Source organism: Equus przewalskii, chromosome 7 (assembly GCF_037783145.1).
Source record: "Equus przewalskii isolate Varuska chromosome 7, EquPr2, whole genome shotgun sequence".
Classification (NCBI taxonomy): Eukaryota; Metazoa; Chordata; class Mammalia; order Perissodactyla; family Equidae; genus Equus; species Equus przewalskii.
In genome coordinates, this window is record NC_091837.1 from 20,126,916 (window position 1) to 20,143,621 (window position 16,706).

General features: G+C 54.7%; 1 protein-coding gene across 4 annotated transcripts in view; it reads left to right on the forward strand.

Annotated features, from left to right (window-relative positions):
- RBM19 (RNA binding motif protein 19) overlaps window positions 1-16,706 on the forward strand; it is a 129,696-nt gene that overhangs the window by 50,235 nt on the left and 62,755 nt on the right. For all 4 annotated transcript variants that reach the window (XM_070627209.1, XM_070627208.1, XM_070627207.1 and 1 more), the window contains exon 21: window positions 1,639-1,755. In XM_070627209.1, coding sequence (XP_070483310.1) covers window positions 1,639-1,755 — 117 coding nt within the window. The remainder of the gene's footprint in view (window positions 1-1,638; window positions 1,756-16,706) is intronic.

The window sequence follows — 16,706 nt, forward strand, 5'->3', positions numbered from 1 at the left end:
CTTGCTACACATGGCTTTTGAGCACTTGAACTGTGGCTAGTATGACTGTATTAGTTATCGACTGCTGCGTGACGAAATGTCTCAAGACTTAACAGCTTCAAACAGCAAACGTTTATTCTCACAGTTTCTGTGGGTCAGGAACTCAGGAGCAGCTTCGCAGGGTGGTTCTGTCTCGGGGTCTCTGGTGAGGCTGCAGTCAGGATGCTGGCCGGGGCAGAAGGCTCCGCTGGGGCTGATGGATCCGCTTCCAAGATGGCGCCTTCACTGGCTGTTGGCAGGAGGCCTCAGTTCCTCACCACATCGGCCTCTCCCTGGGACTGCATGAGTGTCTTTACCGCATGGCAGCTGGTTCCCTCTGGAGCGAGTGGTCCGAGAGAGAACAAGGAGGAGGCGATGATGTCTTCGGTGACCTAGTCTCAGAAGTTAGATCAGAAGACGATCACTTCGGTCTTCTCTTGGTCGCACAGGCCTGTCCTGATGCAGCGTGGGAGGGGCCTACACGAGCATGACTACCGAGAGGCAGGGGTCACTGGGACCATCCTGGAGCTGGCCACCCCAGCAACTGAGTTTTTAATTTGGATTTGTTTTCATTTAGATTTCACTAGCCACATGTGGCTGGTGGCTGCTGTGTTGGACAGCATAGCGCTAGAGGACAGACAGTCAAGAGCCACATGCTTAAACATGTCACATGCTGTCACATGGCGATGCATGCCAGGGAGAAGAATAAGGATGAGGGGTGGGGGTGAGTGGCCGTTTAGTGGAGAGAGTCAGGGAAGGGCCCTGAGGAGGTGACGTGGGTCAGACTTGAAGGAAGTGAGTCATCACGATAGTCATAATAACAGCTGCCGTTCATTGAGTGTTTCCCACATGGCGGGCACCATGCAGAGTGTTTGACATGTCCTCTCTCGTTAACTCCTCAAACAGTCTGCTGAGGTTGTCAGTGTTATTAGGCCTATTCTGCAGTTGAGGAAACTGAGGCCCAGAGAGGCCAAGTTACTTGCCCAAGATCACACAGATCCTAAGTGACCGACTTGGCATTCACTCCCAGATTGTTAACTCGCAGCCGTGCTCATGACCCTACCCTGCTTGGATGGAGCTGGGTTTTTCCCTGGGACAGCAAGGGGACAGGGGAGGTAGGGCTGCATTAGGATGGACTTGAGCTTCAGGCTCAGAGTTTCCCACCTCACCCTTGGTCCATCTGCATGCTTAGAAACCGCTCCAGGCTCCTGGATGATGCTCCCCGGGTTAGTGATGAAATGTCTCAAAACACGACCTCTGGCTAGGTCAGCCGGGGCGACGCAGAGGTTAGATGTAGGGAGGAACCGGCCCCCCCTCGTCAGCATTCCTTTCTGAAGTCCCCGATAGTCCCTGAGTCTGTCAGATGAAGGACAGCAGGCACCCAAGGGGGGATGTGTCAGCCTGACGTCCAGAGCTGTTTTGGGGAGAAGATAATTATGCTCCGTGTCACCCAGGGGAGACTGCCTCCCTCCCCTTTCATCTCAGCCTCCTCCACACCAGCTCCTGGAATCCGTCCCCTGAAGGGAGGACACGAGCATTGGTGCTGGGGGAGGTGGAGTCAGTGTAGGGCAGCAGCCACTGATGCCCCGATTAAACGGAACCCTTTCCCCGACCCTCCAGGCCAGCCCTGACATCCGCTCGGAAGAAACAGGTTCCCCGGAAGCAGACCACCTCCAAGATCCTGGTGCGGAACATCCCCTTCCAGGCTGACAGCCGCGAGATCCGAGAGCTTTTCAGGTGAGAAGCACTGCTTCAGTCCGAGGGGCTGTGGGCGGCCGTCAGGTCCTCAGGAGGGCCAGCGCCCTGGTCCTGCAAAGGTCGTCTTTGCTGCCTCTCATTTCTCTCCCTGCGTCTCAGACACTGCTCTCCAGAGCACTGTGCAGAGAGAATTCAGAACGGTTAGGCCTCTCCCTCCCCAGGCGGGACAAGAAAGGCGCTCAGCCTTCTCCTCCCCGTCAGTAACCCGGGGAGGGCCAGGAGCCCGGGGGGCTGAAGCCTGGCTCTGCTTATGAGCTGTCTGGAATTTCTACCCAAGTCATTCTTTGGGATTAAGCTGGGGATTCTCCACCCTGGCGGCACCATCGGGTTACCTGGCGACTTTCATAAACTTACCTTTGCTCAGGCTCCACCGCCAGAGAACTGGAGTCTGTGGGTCAAGGGTGGGGCCCAGACGTGGGTATTTTGATCAGAACCCCCCAGGGGATTCTAATGTCCAGCCAGGGGTGGGGGCCGCTGCATGCATTGCTGTCTCTGGAGAGCCCCTTTTGAAATGAGGGTGAATCATAAAGAATGAAATCCAGCAGCAGCTACCAGCACAGGGGTCAGAAACTCAGTGATCTCTCGGGGGGCCAGGCAGGTGACAGCCTGGAAGAGCAGACTGGGTGGGGACTGATGGGCTGGAGGGCCAGCCGTGACTCCTCGCAGGAATGCCGATATAATAGGACCAGTTCTCCCGCGTTTGGAAAGAAACTGGCAGTCTGGATTCTCAGGGGGAGTAAGTTGGCAACTAATTCAGTTTCTGGAAATAAACACTGTGTGGACAAAGTCTGTCTGTGGGCCCGAGATGGCCCAAGGGCCAGCAGCATGCGGCCCCCATGCCGGTCCATCACAGTGTCTGATTTCTCGGGTTGGTTAGGTCTACCCCAGCACCAGGCCCTGGATGGAACGTCTTTTGGGGGGGCATCCGTGGAAGATGGTTCAAGCCGACCACTCACCAGGTGTGTGCTGGGTGGCGCAGAGAGGGGCCACCTGGCCCTTAGAATGTAACAGCAGGTGACATTAGCCCTACCTGGGCAGATTGTGGAGGCTTCGTTGCCATCTAAGGGCCTCCAGCCTCGTGGTCAGCACATGGCTGAGCATTTTGGATTCTGCGGACTAGGCCCTGTTCGTTCAACCTGTATTTGTCCACTTCTGGCCTGAAGATCAGGAGAGCTAAGTCCCGATTAGAATTACCGGTTAGCATGTCTCAAGTTCAACTGTGGGTACAAAATATAAGTCCTATATTTTGGGGACTGGAAAATTGTATCTTTGTGTGAAATCTACTCTTTTTGCTCTCACTCTTTGGTTCAAAGAATGAGGAGCCATTTGGGGAATTTGCTTCAGAAATCACTATCCTCCTCCCCTCTGTCCTAAATCATACACGGGGCACAGTTCACAACAGATGTGGTTAGCGGGTGCTGATGCAAAGATGCCAGCCCGCTCGGGATTTCTGAGTGCCGGGGTCTCAGCTGTGAGCCCTGGGGCTCCTGCGTGGCAGGAACAGCCTGGTGAGAGGGGTCACCTCCATTTCCCTGCACCCAGAGATGAGTCAAGAGGAGTTCATGAGCGAGGTTGTCCTTACGAGAAGAGAGATCCTCGGCCTCGCGCGTCTGTGGGCTTTCACATGCCTCTGCTCTTGAAAAAGAGTCCAATTTAAGAACTGCCAGATGAAAATGGGGTTGCTGCAAACGGCTCGTGTCGATCAGGAAAGAGGACCCCGCCGAATGACAATCTTGCTTGGTCCCACAGTCTGTGTAGGATGATGCTCAGCCCGGGAACAAAAGACCGCGGCGGAAGGGGGAAACGCACCGTTTGATCTGGCATCTTATATTCATTTCGAGAAGACAAGGCATTAGTGTCCACCAAACGTAATTACGTGCGCCGTTTCTTCTCCCTGCCGTTGTCCTGATGGGTGCTCTCCTCACCCCTGGACGCGGAACGCCTTCTCCAGGGCTTCCCTGCTTTGTCACTGGGGCTGGGCTTAAGGCATTTCCAAAGGGTGGGCAGCAGGGGTCGCTGTGAGCCTGCTCAGGGAGCCGGAGCTTGTCCAGGAAACCAGAGCCCCGATTTCAGACAAAGCCAATGGCCAGCAAAAGTCAGAGCCAGGGAAGGGTTTCAGGGTTTAGGGGGACAGACTGGTCCATTTTGCCAGGTAGGTGTTGTGGGCTTGTCCTGCCAGGTGCAGTCAGAGCCACAACTCCCTCTTATGGTGGTGGCGGCTGCACACCTCCCTGTGCAGCGTCTTCCCCTTTAAGCTGCACAGCACCCTGTGAGGGAGGGGGTGCTGTTATCCCTTGTTGCCCCCGGAAGGGAACTGGAGACTAGGGAGGTGAGGGTCTTGCCCAGGACCACACAGCTGAGCCAGGATTGACGTTTCAGTGCTCTGCCCAGAGCCCTGGCCTGGAACCCCTCCTCTCTGCAGCCTGTTGTCCTTCTCTTGGCTCTCGAAGGAGGCGTTGCCCCCCAGATCATTTGAGTGGAACCACTGTCCTGTGAGAGCGAGTGTGTCATTGGTACCAGGCCCTGCTCTAGGCACCCAGCATGCCGCCGTTCCAGGAGAGACACAGGCCCTCTCTCGAGGAGTTTACTGTCTGCAGAGGCCAGGGAGGAAAGCGACAGTGACAGTCATGCTGTGACACTCCCAGCACTTGCAGGCATGAATGCAGGGCTGTGGGAGAGCGGGGCCAGGTTCTCAAGACGGCCTGCTGGGGGCAGCAGGCTGCCCACCCTCTCCAGCCCTCCAGGGGCCTGCATGTGAGCTGGGGCAGCAACGTTTGCCTGGGTCTCCCCTGGAGACCACCAGCCTTCCAGTCTGGCCTCAGCACTGCACTCCAGCGCCTCCACCTGGCCAGACAGGTGCCCGTTTCTGCGGGTTCATCTCCTGCGACAGTTTGAGGCTCACCCTTTAGAAGTCAGAGTGGACACAGCCATGGATTCGGAGCCGGCCATTCTCCTCTCTCTGCCACCCCTTTTCTGGGCCCCGGTTTGCCCTGGCATAAAGTAAGAGTAGTAATACTAATGATAACATGTGCTGTGATCTGTGACGATGATGGAGGAACAAGCGTGACTGTTTATCATTGTCGTTCAGTACAGTTTCCAAGCCCGACCTCTGTGCCGGGCACTGTGGCTGATGGGCTTTTTGTTATTAGGGCTCTGTTTACCGAAACAGCCCTGCAGAATAGTCATCGTCTCCATTTTCCAGTGAACATGCCTGCTCTGGAGCCCCATTCCTCCTGCTGGGTCGTCAGGGCTGGGGCTGGCACCCCGCTCCCTCACCACGTGGCTGCTTCCAGGGCTGTTGAAAGGACTAAACACGATTTTGTGGGTGAAGCCCTGAGTGCGGGGCCTGCATGGAGCAGGTAGTTGGCAAAGGTGAGCTGGGGTCATTACTAAACTGCCCAACACCAGTGCGCCAGGCTCTGAGCCCCGGCGGGTCTGACTCAACAGAGCCTGCGTCTTTAACAGCAGTGCCGAATCCTGAAAATTCTCTGCAGCATTTTCTTATTTTTTTCGTCCTTCCCCTAAGTATGTCCCTCCCTCCCTGTCCTCCCAAACTGTAACCCTGTCCCCATCCAGCTGGGTTCTGGGGCAGAGAGAGTCCGTAGGGAGTGGAGACCCAGGCTGAACTGGTCCCCCTCCAGCCCTGAAAGGGAACATGGAAGACAAACGGGAGCCCAGAGCATGCAGATGTGTGCATGGGTGCAAGGAGCACGCGCCTTCCCCACAATGGGAGCCAGGGTGGAAGCAGCCGTCGGCTCTCCCAGCGGGGCCCACGGTCTTAAGTCGGTATGTGTTCTGAAAGAAGGGTGTAGACTGGTCTCTCCCTCCCATCAGGGTTTGCTCTGGGGTAGGGGTGTGTGTGCGTGTGCATGCATGTGCGTGTTTTGCTGTGTTTGTCTTATTCTTTCCCCAACTCCATCAGAAAGCCTGGATTTGAAAGTCCCCAGCACAGGGGGCGGTTCCGAGAGCAGCCGCACGGATGCCTCAATGGGGCCTCCGTCTCCCCTCAGCTGAAGCTTCCGCGTTCACGGCCTCGCATCCTGACGCGCAGGCGCATGTGTGCAGAGCCAGAGCGTTGGGCGGACGGGTCTTGTTCCCACCCCGTTCCAGGTGGTGGCCCTGAGAGAGCAGAGAGCCCTTGGGAACCAGTTGGTACTGGGTTGACCACACCCCCAGTGCTCATGGTGTGGGTGCGTCTTCACAGCCACCCAGCGAGGTGGAGCTGCTGAGCGCCCATTTCTGCATGAGGAAACCGGGGCACGGAGAGGCACAGGGGCCGTTCTAGAAGGACCCTCAGCTCGCCCGTGTCTTTTGTACTCCGTGGGCAGCCTTGGGTTCTGGAAGGCAGTGATCTTCCCGGAAGGGGTTCTGCACACAGGGCTGGCCTTGTGAGCTTGTTACCTGTGAAGTCCCACAAGACCCCACGCTTGGTTTAAGGCTCTGCTGTCACCGTCTTAAAATTCTTACTTTTTGAATAAGGGGCCCTGAATTTTCAGTTTGTACCAGGCCCTGCAAACTACGGAGACAGTCCTGCATGCAGAGCAGCGGCAGCTTAGAGTGTAGGTTGGCAGCTGGCCCCCTCCGTTCGCTCATCTGCAGGGTGGGACTGGAGGTCCTGCCCGCTTCCCTCCGTCCCCAGCAGGGGGAGGCGCAGTGCGAGAACGGGTGTACAAAGCCCAGGAGGGGGGGCCTTCTACAGAAGCGTCTCTCTTCATCGTCCTCGTCCCTGGTTCCCCCTGTGGGTCATTGCCGAGGAGCGCGTCTCAGACTGACCTGCTCCTTAGGATGACGTCAGAGCCTCCAGATGGCCCCCGATCCCGAGTGAGGCGGTGATGGCGCAGCGTCAGCTCTGGCAGCAGACAGCACGGGTTCCAGACAGTTCCCTTCTCTCCAAGGCTGTGGCGCTTCACCTCTTTGAGCCTCGGTTTTCTTCATCTGTAAATGGGGACAGTAAGAGCCTGCCTGATAGCTGGGCAGTGACATGAGTCAGTGTGTGTGAGACCCCCGGCCCGGCGCCCAGCGTGGCGGAGGCACCCAGCGAGCGTGGCTGTTGGTGCTGCTCCTCTGGGTGGTCAGCTCCTTCAGGAGCCCTGGATTGTGCTGTTGCCACTGAGGCCACCGCTCGCTTTCCCAACCCCAGCCGGGCAGCTCGGCCTGTCCTGTGACCCCGCTGCCTTGTTGTCATCCCACCCAGCCTCACAGCTGCCTCAGAGTGCTGTCTGTGTGGGTGCTGGGAGTGCCTCGCTGTGTCCACAGGGCCCTGGTCCAGAGCGGTGCTTGGTAAATGTTTGCTAAGCACGTAGGTCCACTGTGCAAAGCCTTCCTCCATGGAATCCTGATCAAGACGGGGCACGTGAGGCACAGAGAGCTTAAGGGTTCACCCAGGGTCACACAGCTCTGCAGCAGCACACCCAGGTCTCTCTCACTCTAGAGCCCCACCCAGCCACCCTGGAACTGTCCCCGAGGGTCGGGTTGTCAGGGAGCTGCTGGCAGAAGCACTGCCTCAGGCAGGCTGGACCAGGGCTGCAGGCTACAGATGGAGAGCTTTTCTTTCATCTGAGCTGCTTTTTTTTTTTTTTCCTGTTATTTTTTCCCCAGAAGTGTGAACCACCTGCGAGGGGTGTGAATGGGTGAGCTCCCAACAGGTGTCTGGAGGCCTTAATTACGCAGCTTGCATCTCCTGTCCCCTGTGTACCTCTCGTGCCCGCCTTGTGGACAGTGTCTGTCCGTCCCTGGCCCCTTTCCTCCTCATTTCCTCTCACAGTGACTGTGACCGTGACCGTGCAGGGAGGTGCCTGACAACAGCTTGCCTGCCGAGTTCCTCTCAAGCTGCCCCCGCCTCGGGCCCCTCGCCCAGGTGTGGGCTCCCTGCCCGATTAACCCCTGGTTGTCAGCAGTGCTTTTCTCGAAGCCGTGAGCCCTGTGATCTGCTTTCCGCAGAGGCCTGGATGGTGGGGCCACTTTCTGTCCCCGGCTTCTTGGGGAAGCAGCTCTGCAAAACAGCCGTGGGCAGCTCCTGAGAGCCAGCCCAGACGTTCGCGAAGGCGTGTGTCGGGGAGAGAACCCTTGGCCAGGTTCTGAAAGGGCTGGGGTGAGGAGGGCGAGCTGACCCCGGGTGCTTCCCCCCTCGACAGGGGGACCTGGGCAGAGGCCACGCCGCTCACTTTCCTCTCGTCTGTGCTGCTCTCTCACCGCGGGGCAGAGCTGAGTAGTTGTCTCAGCCCCCGAATGGCCTGCAAACCTGTGAAATGTTGACCCTCTGGCCCTGAATGGGGAAGGTTTGCTGAGCCTGGACTAAACTGAGCCCAGGGCCTCTGGAGATGAGGCCCACTCGAAGGGAATTCGGTTTTGTCTTCTGGTTTTAATTACACACTAAGGCATTTTTCCCTCCCCTGGTAAAGAGGACAGACGTTAGGTGACGCACCGCCCCGTTGACCCGAGGACGGCGTGGGAGGCCGCAGCTCAGAGAGTTGCCGCATTCGCTCTGCAGGCCACTGCCCGGCTGTGACTGTTTCCTCCTCAGGGGTCTCCCCTCTCCTCCTGCTTTGCTGAGGTTTTTTGTTTGTTTGTTTTAAGACAGTTTTTTTAGAGAAGTTTGAGGTTTACAACAAAATTGAGAGGAGGATACAGAGATTTCCCACAACCCCCTGCCCCACACACGCACAGCCGCCTCCGTCATCTGCATCCCCCTGAGGGGACGTTTGTTAGAATCAGTGAGCCTCCACAGACACGTCGTTAGCACCCCGAGTCCAGAGTGGACATTAGGTTCACTCTTGACGTTAGGCAGTCTATGGATTTGGACGAGCATATAGTGACACATATCCATCGTTGCAGTGTGTGTTTTCACTGCCCTGAAATCCTCTGTGCCTCCTCCATGCATCCCTCACTTCCGTTTTGCTGCAGTTTTGAAGGGTGGAATGAATGCATTCATTGTTCATTGTAAGCCGAGCTTAAGCACCATCATTGCATTTGGGACCCACCCTAGTCCAGTATGACCTCCCCTGACCTTGATCACGTCTGCAGAGGCCCTATCTCCAAGGAAGATCCCATTCACAGGGTCTGGCAGACATGAATCTGGGGGACACTGTTCACCCAGTAGAGGGTGTCTTAGATGGGGTGGTCAGGGAAGGCTTCTCGGAGGAGGGGACATTCAAGTGGGGACCTGAGGGTGTGAAGGAGGGAGCAGCATGCAGATCTGGGGATGGCACGTGCCAGGCCCCGAAGTGGGAATGAGCTTGGCCTGCAGGAGAACGGGCAGTGTGGCTTGGGTAGGGGGAGCAGGGACAGAGGGACCGTGCTGAGATGAGACGGTGGACAGGGGCCCCATCTTGTGGGCCCTGATGAGGGCTGTGGATGGGTGTTGTTTAAACTTTTTACTGACGTGTAAGTTAATTACTGAGGAGCGCACAGACCCTTGGTGTACAACTTGAGTGGTTAGAATGGGCACCCGTGTCACCAGCGCCCTGCTCAGCCGCAGAGCTGCCCCTGCCCGCTCAGTCCCTGCCCCATCTCCCTGCCCGCCACTCTCCTGACTCCCCAAAACCTGCATTTGCGCTGCCTGTCTTTGTGTGTTATGTAAAGGGAATCATAACATGTATATTCTTGGGGGTCTGGCCACTTTGCTCAATAATTTTTTGTGAGATTCATCTGTGTGGTTACATTGTGTGTATAACTTGTTCATTCTCGTTGCCGTATGGTATTCCATCATGTGACAGTATGACAATATGCTTAACCCTTTTGCTGGTGAGCATTTGGGTAGTTGGCAGCTTTTTGGCAGTTTTGAATAATGAGCGCTCCTGTGAACATTCTTGTGTATGGCTTTTGGTGACTCTGTGCTTGCATTTCCTAGGGTGTACCTGTGCAAGTGGAATTGCTGGGTCGTGGGGGTGCGTGCTTCAGCTTCAGTAAATGTTGCCAAACAGCCTTCCAAAGGAGTTGTGTTGATTGACACTGCTGCCATCAGTATGTGTGTTCTGGTTGCCCCTCATCCTTGCCAACACTTGGTACTGTCTGTCTTTCTCTTAGCCATTCTGGTGGGTGTATAATGGTATCCTTGCATTGTGATTTTAATTTGTGCTTCCCCTATGACTAAGGAAATCAGATGTTTTTTTGATGTGTTTATGAGTGTTTGGATATACTTTGTGGAATGCCTATTTGAGTCTTCTGCCCATTTTTTTAATTGGGTTGTCTGATTTTTTTCCTTCCTAATTTTCTAATTACTTTTTCTATAATTTTGTATATTCTGGATTCGAGCCCTTTGGTGGACATATTATTGCAATTCCTCCCTCTCTCGTTTCGTGAGTAGCTTACTGGTGTCCTTTGATGAACAGAGGCTCCTAATTTTAATATTGTCTGTTTGTCATTTTCTTCTCACGTGGTTAGAACCTTTTGTGTCCTGTTTAAGACATCTTTGCCTCCTCCGAGCTCATGAAGATAGTCTCCTATGTTTTCCTTTGAAAGCCTTGACCTTTCGCATCTGGGGATGCAATCCATCTGGAATTGATTTTTGTGTATGGCGTGAGGTAGAGATCAAGGGCGGTTTCCTCCCCACATGGAGGTGCGGTGGGTCCAACATCATTTATTTGCGCAGGCCGTTCTTTCCCCTCTGCTCTGCGGTATCGATTTTTTCATAAATCAGGTGCCCGTGCGTGTGAGGGTCTGCTTCTGGACTCTGCTCTGTCCTGCAAGTCCATTCGTCTAGCCCGGTGCCAATGCGCACCGTCCTAATTACCGTGGCTCTGTGATAGCTGGCGTCTGGCGTCTTTGTTCTTCAAGATCGCCTGGGCTGTGCTCCGCCCTCCGCACCCAGGTCTCCGGGTTTTATCCACGGCCGCGGGACGTTCTGAGCAGAGAGAGCAGTGGGATCTGATATCTGTAAAAGCTCTGTGAAGAGAGGGTCAGCGTGGGTGTGAGGAGGCCAGCGAGGACGCCTTTGCAGTCCCCGGGCCAGCGGTGATTGTGGCTTGGCCCAGGTGTCAGCGGTGTCAGTGGGCTGCCAGGTCGATTCAGGGGTGTGTTTGCAGAGTCCTGCTGACGGCTTCAGTGGGGACTGTGGTGCTGGTGGGAACCGAGGACGACTTCCGTGTTTTGATGCTCAGCAGCCAGCTGGCTGATGTGTCGTGTGGGGTGGGCAGTCGAGGGAGGCGCCAGCCCCGCTCCGCACGCACAGCCTTTCCTCGCCCATGGTGCCTCACACGTAACCAGTGGCCACAGCAGCGGTGCCGAAGTTGCGCTTCGCTGGTGATCCGTCGGTGCGCATGCGTGTGTTGAGGGTTCCGGCGGACCTTCCTGTCGGGAGCCGCTCTGGCTCAGGGCAGCCTCTTAGCTCGGCGGTGTCAGCTGTAGCATCAGCATCGCTGCGTCCGCATTCCTCACTGGCGCGTTCTCCGCCATGATGGAGACGCTGTGGATGGTATCTCTGGATGTCACACAGCCCTTACCAGAGGGCGCTGCCAGGGCCTGAGGAGCTCTGTGCGCATGATTTCACCCATTCCTCCCCAACGGGCCGGGGGAACCGAGCAGGTGGCAAAGGCGGAGTAACAGCCCTGGTCACTCCTTCTGTGCTGTGTCTCCCACTGCAGATTGGGGGGGGGGGGGGAAGGTGGGGGGCGCGCGCCCTTTTTAGCCCTTTCACGTACCTGTCCTGCACATATCTGTTAAGCCCTTACGATGTGGCCGTCTTCAGCAGTAATTCCCTCGGAGATTTTACATGTTCATGGTGCTTGTCAAGGCCAGTCTGCAAAAACTTCACACGTGCTCACTGTGAGCTAAGCCCCGTGCCAGTTTCACAGGTCCCACTCCTGTCCCCAGGATCGCCGCACTCTGAGGAAAACATGGGCCCACCGGGGAAGATGATATCACTCACAAGGCAGTGAGTGAAAAATGCCAAGGAGTCGGTTCTTTCCTTAAGGGAATGCCCCAAAGACAGAATGTAGGAGTCGTTGCCTCACATCTTTTTATTTGGAACAGAGATCCTGGATCTGAACGGACTCCAGGGTTCGCTTTAGCCAGCTGTGGACTGCGGCTCAGCAGAATCACGTGGTCCGAACCCCAGATGTCCCACCCCCTCTGTGGCGTGACCACATCTTGAATCCAGCTGTTAATCTGAGGCCCCTTGGTTTAGGAAGGAGAGCCATGAACTGACCAGATATAGCAGATTAGAGGGTCTAGGGCTGGCCAGCCTGCAAAAGGAATGCCCAGGAGGAGACTCGGGGCTGAGACCCACAGCAGCTGTGACTGAGAATCGGATTCTGTTCAGAGTAAAAACAAGTGAGTACACACCTGTCAGAATGGCTAAAATGAAATATAGGAGGAACACACAATGCTGACGGGGATGCGCAGAAACCAGGTCACTCACACATTGCTGGCAAAGAGCATGGGCGGTTTCTGACGCACGCAGCGTGCGCTTACCGTGTGAGCCGGCAGTGCGCTCGTGGGCTTCTGTGCCGGAGAAACGGAAACCCGTGTTCCTACAGAAACCTGTCCTCACGTCCATGAGCTCCTGAGTGGATACGCAAGATGCGGTGTGTCCTACAGTGGAACGTTATTCTGCCAAAAATAGGAATGCAGTACTGACACACGCTGCACCATGGATGAACCTTGAAACATGCTAAGTGAAAGAAGCCAGTCGCAGAAGACCACGTATTACATGATTTCCTTTATATGGAGCGTCTGGAATAGGCAAACGTAGAAAGACAGTAGGTTGATGGTTGTTGCCTAGGGCTGGGGAAGGGGGTTGGAGGCGATAGCTAAAGGATGTAGTGTTTCTTTTAAAGCTGATGAGAATTTTTTAAAATTGACTGTGGTGATGGTTGCACAACTCTGTGGAATATACTAAAAACCATTGAATTGTACACTTTAAATGGGTGATTTGTATGGTACGTAAATATATGCAATAAAGCCATTACCAAAGAAAGAAAGGGAAAGAAAGAAACTTGTACACAAGTGTTCACAGCAGCTTTGTTCATAACAGCCAAGGACTGGAGACAACCCAGGTGTCCTTCAGCGAGCGAAGGGTGAAATGAGCTGTGGCAGGTCCATACCACGGAATACTACTCAGCAATAGAAAGGAACTATCAATACACATGACCTGGGTGAGTCGCTAGAGAATTATGCTGAGTAGGAAAAGCTAATCTCAAAAGGTTACCTACTGCCTGAGCCCATTTATATAAATTCTTAAAGCGACAAAATTATGGAGATGGAGATCAGGCGAGTGGCAGCTGGGGGTCAGGGAGGCGAGGGGAAGGGCGGGAGGTGTGGCTATAAAAGGGTGGCCTGGGGGAGCCTTGTGATATAAGCATTCTGTCCGTCGACCGTTGACTGTGGTGGTCACACAAATCTACATGTGATAAAATTGCATAGAACGAAATATGCACAGTCGTACAAATGAATGCGTGTTACGGGTGAAATCTGAATAAGGCCAGTGATTCTCTTAGTGTCGATTTCCTGATTGCGATATTTTACTGTAGTTTTGTAAGATGTTACCATTGGGGGCACCTGGGTGAAGGGTATATAGGGTCTCTCATTATTTTTACAAGTGCATGTGAGTCTATAATTATCTCAAAATAAAAAGCTTTTAAAAAAGGAAGATCCTAATCCGTAAAGGATTAGGAAAAACCACTCCCTGCAGTAGCGAGTTGCCCATTAGCAGGGGTAAGCAAGTGAAGGCTAAGGCAACTGTTTGTTAAGGGTGCTACAAAAGGGATTTCTGAGGGAATGAGAGGCCAGACTCACTCCCTTTGAGACACTTCCACCCAGAAGTATGTCAGCAGAAGAGTCTGGGGGGTCAAAGAAAGGAGAGAATCCTCTGGGCTTTGGGGTCAGCCACAGCTGGTCTGATTCTGTGGTCAGAAGGAAGTTAACACTCAATAGTTAGACGCTATGTAAAGAGTAAATACTTTTTGTTACTGAAATCGAGGCTAATTGAACCCAGGGAAGTGACAACTGGCCTAGAAAGCCTGTGCTCTCTCCTAGGGTCTGTTTTCATTTAGCGGTTTTGTGCATGAACCTGGTGCTGTAGAAAAACACGAAGCTTCCGTTCTCTGCCGTGTGGGGAGGCATTGGTCAGGTGTCCCCACACCCTTTCAGAGAGCTCAGGGCCTCCCCAGGCCCTTGTCGCCCCATGTCCCCCCAGACACTCAGCAGTGCATGCGGCACGAAGCCGCGTTCCTCAGAGCCTGCCTTCCCACTGAGGGTCCCAGGAACAAATGCAGCCCCGAGAGTCGGGTGGGACAGAAACAGATGCTGCTTCTTTCGCTCGAGAGCCCACCTTGCAGAAAATCTGTCCCAGACCCGTCTCCTTCTCCGGCTCTCTGCCCACAAGTATGTTGCCGGGGAATGGTCAGAGGCTGCGGAAGTTCCTGCTGCTCAGAGCAGGGCGAGGCGGCCTCGCTCTGGTAGAGCCCCAGGTTCCTGAGTTCTCCTCTCTCCTGCTGTCCTTGTCCCTCAGTCATCGGGAGTTGGCTGTCAGCCTGGAAGGAAGCCAGTGGGATTTTCCAGGTGAGAAGAACACCGGCCCGGCAGTCAGGAGCCCCGAATTCTGGCCCAGTTCTGCCTCGCGCCCACCATGTGACCTTGGGCAGATACGTGACTGCTCCAAGCCTCTGCGTGTTGAATGAATCAGTGGCGGGTGGGCGAGGCCAGCCAGGGCAGAGAGCTTCCTCCTTCCAAGGCAGCACAAACCTCTTGGTCACGGCTGCCTGGGTCTCTGTGCTGGAGGATCGTGAGGTTGTCCACACTCTGAGGGCAACGGCGTTGTAATTGATTAGTGATGTCTGCCACCGGCGTGGGAGCGGCGTGTCTGGTGGGGGAGCAGCTGCTGGGATTTGCCTAAGAAGATGGTATTTGTCCCTTATTGTCAGCTGTCCCATCGCCGTCCACCAGGCTCACTGGTAGCGCCTCTCACACCAGGGCCTGTGTGGAAGCCGACTTAGTTTTCCTCTTTAAAACAATAACTGAGAGGCGAGAGGGTTTTTGTTGCTGGCAGTTCTGCAGGTCGGTCTTCCATGGCAGCTGCTGTTTTCTTTCGCTCCAGGCCTGGTCTGATTCCAGAGTAGGTGACAAAGGCCCAGACAGTGGCATGGGGCGCCCTGGGAGGACGTGCGGGTCCCGGGCTGGGGTGGCTGTGCGCCCTGACCCTCCCTGCAGACGGCTCCCCGCAGCCTGCGCTCCCCGCTCTCGGCCTCCTCTCCCCGTCCCGGCCTCTTCAGCGACAAGGTCTCTGCGCTTTGTGTGGGCTCTGGGGAGGCGCCAGCCCCCTTATCGCAGCCGATAATTGAGCTCTGTCTCCAGCATCCTGGGTGCTGAACGGCAACAGGGAGCCCCGGGGCGTCTCGGGGGCTTCCGAGCAGGAGCAGCTTCTGCGTCCTCACGTGTCTCGGAGCCATCCGTGGGAAGGGGAGTCTCCACACGCCGCTTCTTGGTTAAGAAAGAGCTCGTTGGTTTAGCAAATATTTACCCAGCATCTCTAAGGAGGCAGGGCCCGTGCCGGGGGCTGGGTTACGGAAACAAACGTGAACTCCAGGAAGGGAAGGGACTGTCTTGGTTTCGGGGGAAGTGGATCCGAAGTTCACGCCATTAAAACCTTTTCGGTTGAGGCCAGGTCTTCTGCGTCACTGGTCTCTGACAACCTCTCTAGGACTCGGCGTCCGTCTCTGTAGAATGGCAGGGCCAACAGCTGTGTCTGCTTTGCTGTGAGGACAAGGTCAGTGACACTGAAGTGCTGCGCCTCTCCAGCCCCTGGCGGTTGTTGTATCTGGAGCCCCTGGAATACTCTAGAACAGTGCTGAGAGCCGGGGCTGGGCTCTTCCTGCATTCCTGCTGCTCACCCGCCGCCTGCTCCTGGGGGAGCTCCCCTCTCCTTCCGGCCCTCCCCAAGGACGCCCTGAAATGAGGCGGCGCCACCACATGATGGTGTCCGAGAGGGTTTGTATTCCAGAAGAACATTTCATAAAATCATGGGCCACAACAGCGTTTCTCAAACTTCAGTAATGTATGAAGAGCCCTTTTAAAGAAAAATAGGCATCCCGTGGCCCTTCCGCCAGCGTGATGGTGTAAATACTTTTATTATTATGTTGCTTAACTATGTACAAATGTCAAACTCAGGGTAAACTGGCAACTTATGCTTATGGTTCTCTTAGGACCATAAAACCAAAACACATTTTCAAATTAAATGCAAGCAAAATTTAAAATCAATGAAATTCAAATTAACGACATTATTTTCGTCTGATAGATGATGTTTTGCTGAGACTAAATTCAGAATGTGGGTTCTGATTAGGAGATGTGGCCTGGGGTCCGGATCTGCGGTCGGTTTCCGTGCTTTGACGTCGGTGTTGCCGGGACAGACGAGGCCCGTCTGCGGAAGTGAGCGCGTGCACAGGCTCTGTCATCCGACCTGTTATCTGCATCTCAGCCAGGCTTCAAATGCCCCTTTTCGTGCAGCCCCGCTGCTTAGTGCTTCTGTAAAGCCGTCTTGATCCCTTAAAAATAAAGGTTAGCGTTGTCGCCTTACTGAAATTATCAATGAATGGATAGCCAATTATTTTTAGAACTGAGAACAGAACAGTGTTTGCTTGTTCATTCTGGTCATCGATCTCTTGCTGCCAGTTAGTACGTGGAGACAGGTTCTGTGTGATCCAGTGTCCCCTCCCAGCCTGACACCCAGCACAGGCCTTTCGAGGTCATCGTGCTGGACCACTGTGTGCCCGGTCTCCCCACAGCGCTGGTATCAGACACATATTAAAAATGAGATTGTCTGAATACAAACAGGAAACTTTAAAATTATCCTACAGAAATAGCTGGGCCTCCCCACACTCTACCCTGCCCTCACACCCGTGCACACATACATGTGCCCACATCTGTCTGGGAGGCAGCAGGCATTATTTTGGGAAACTCTGTCTGTTAGGTAGCCTCTTACCAAAGTACAAATTTCA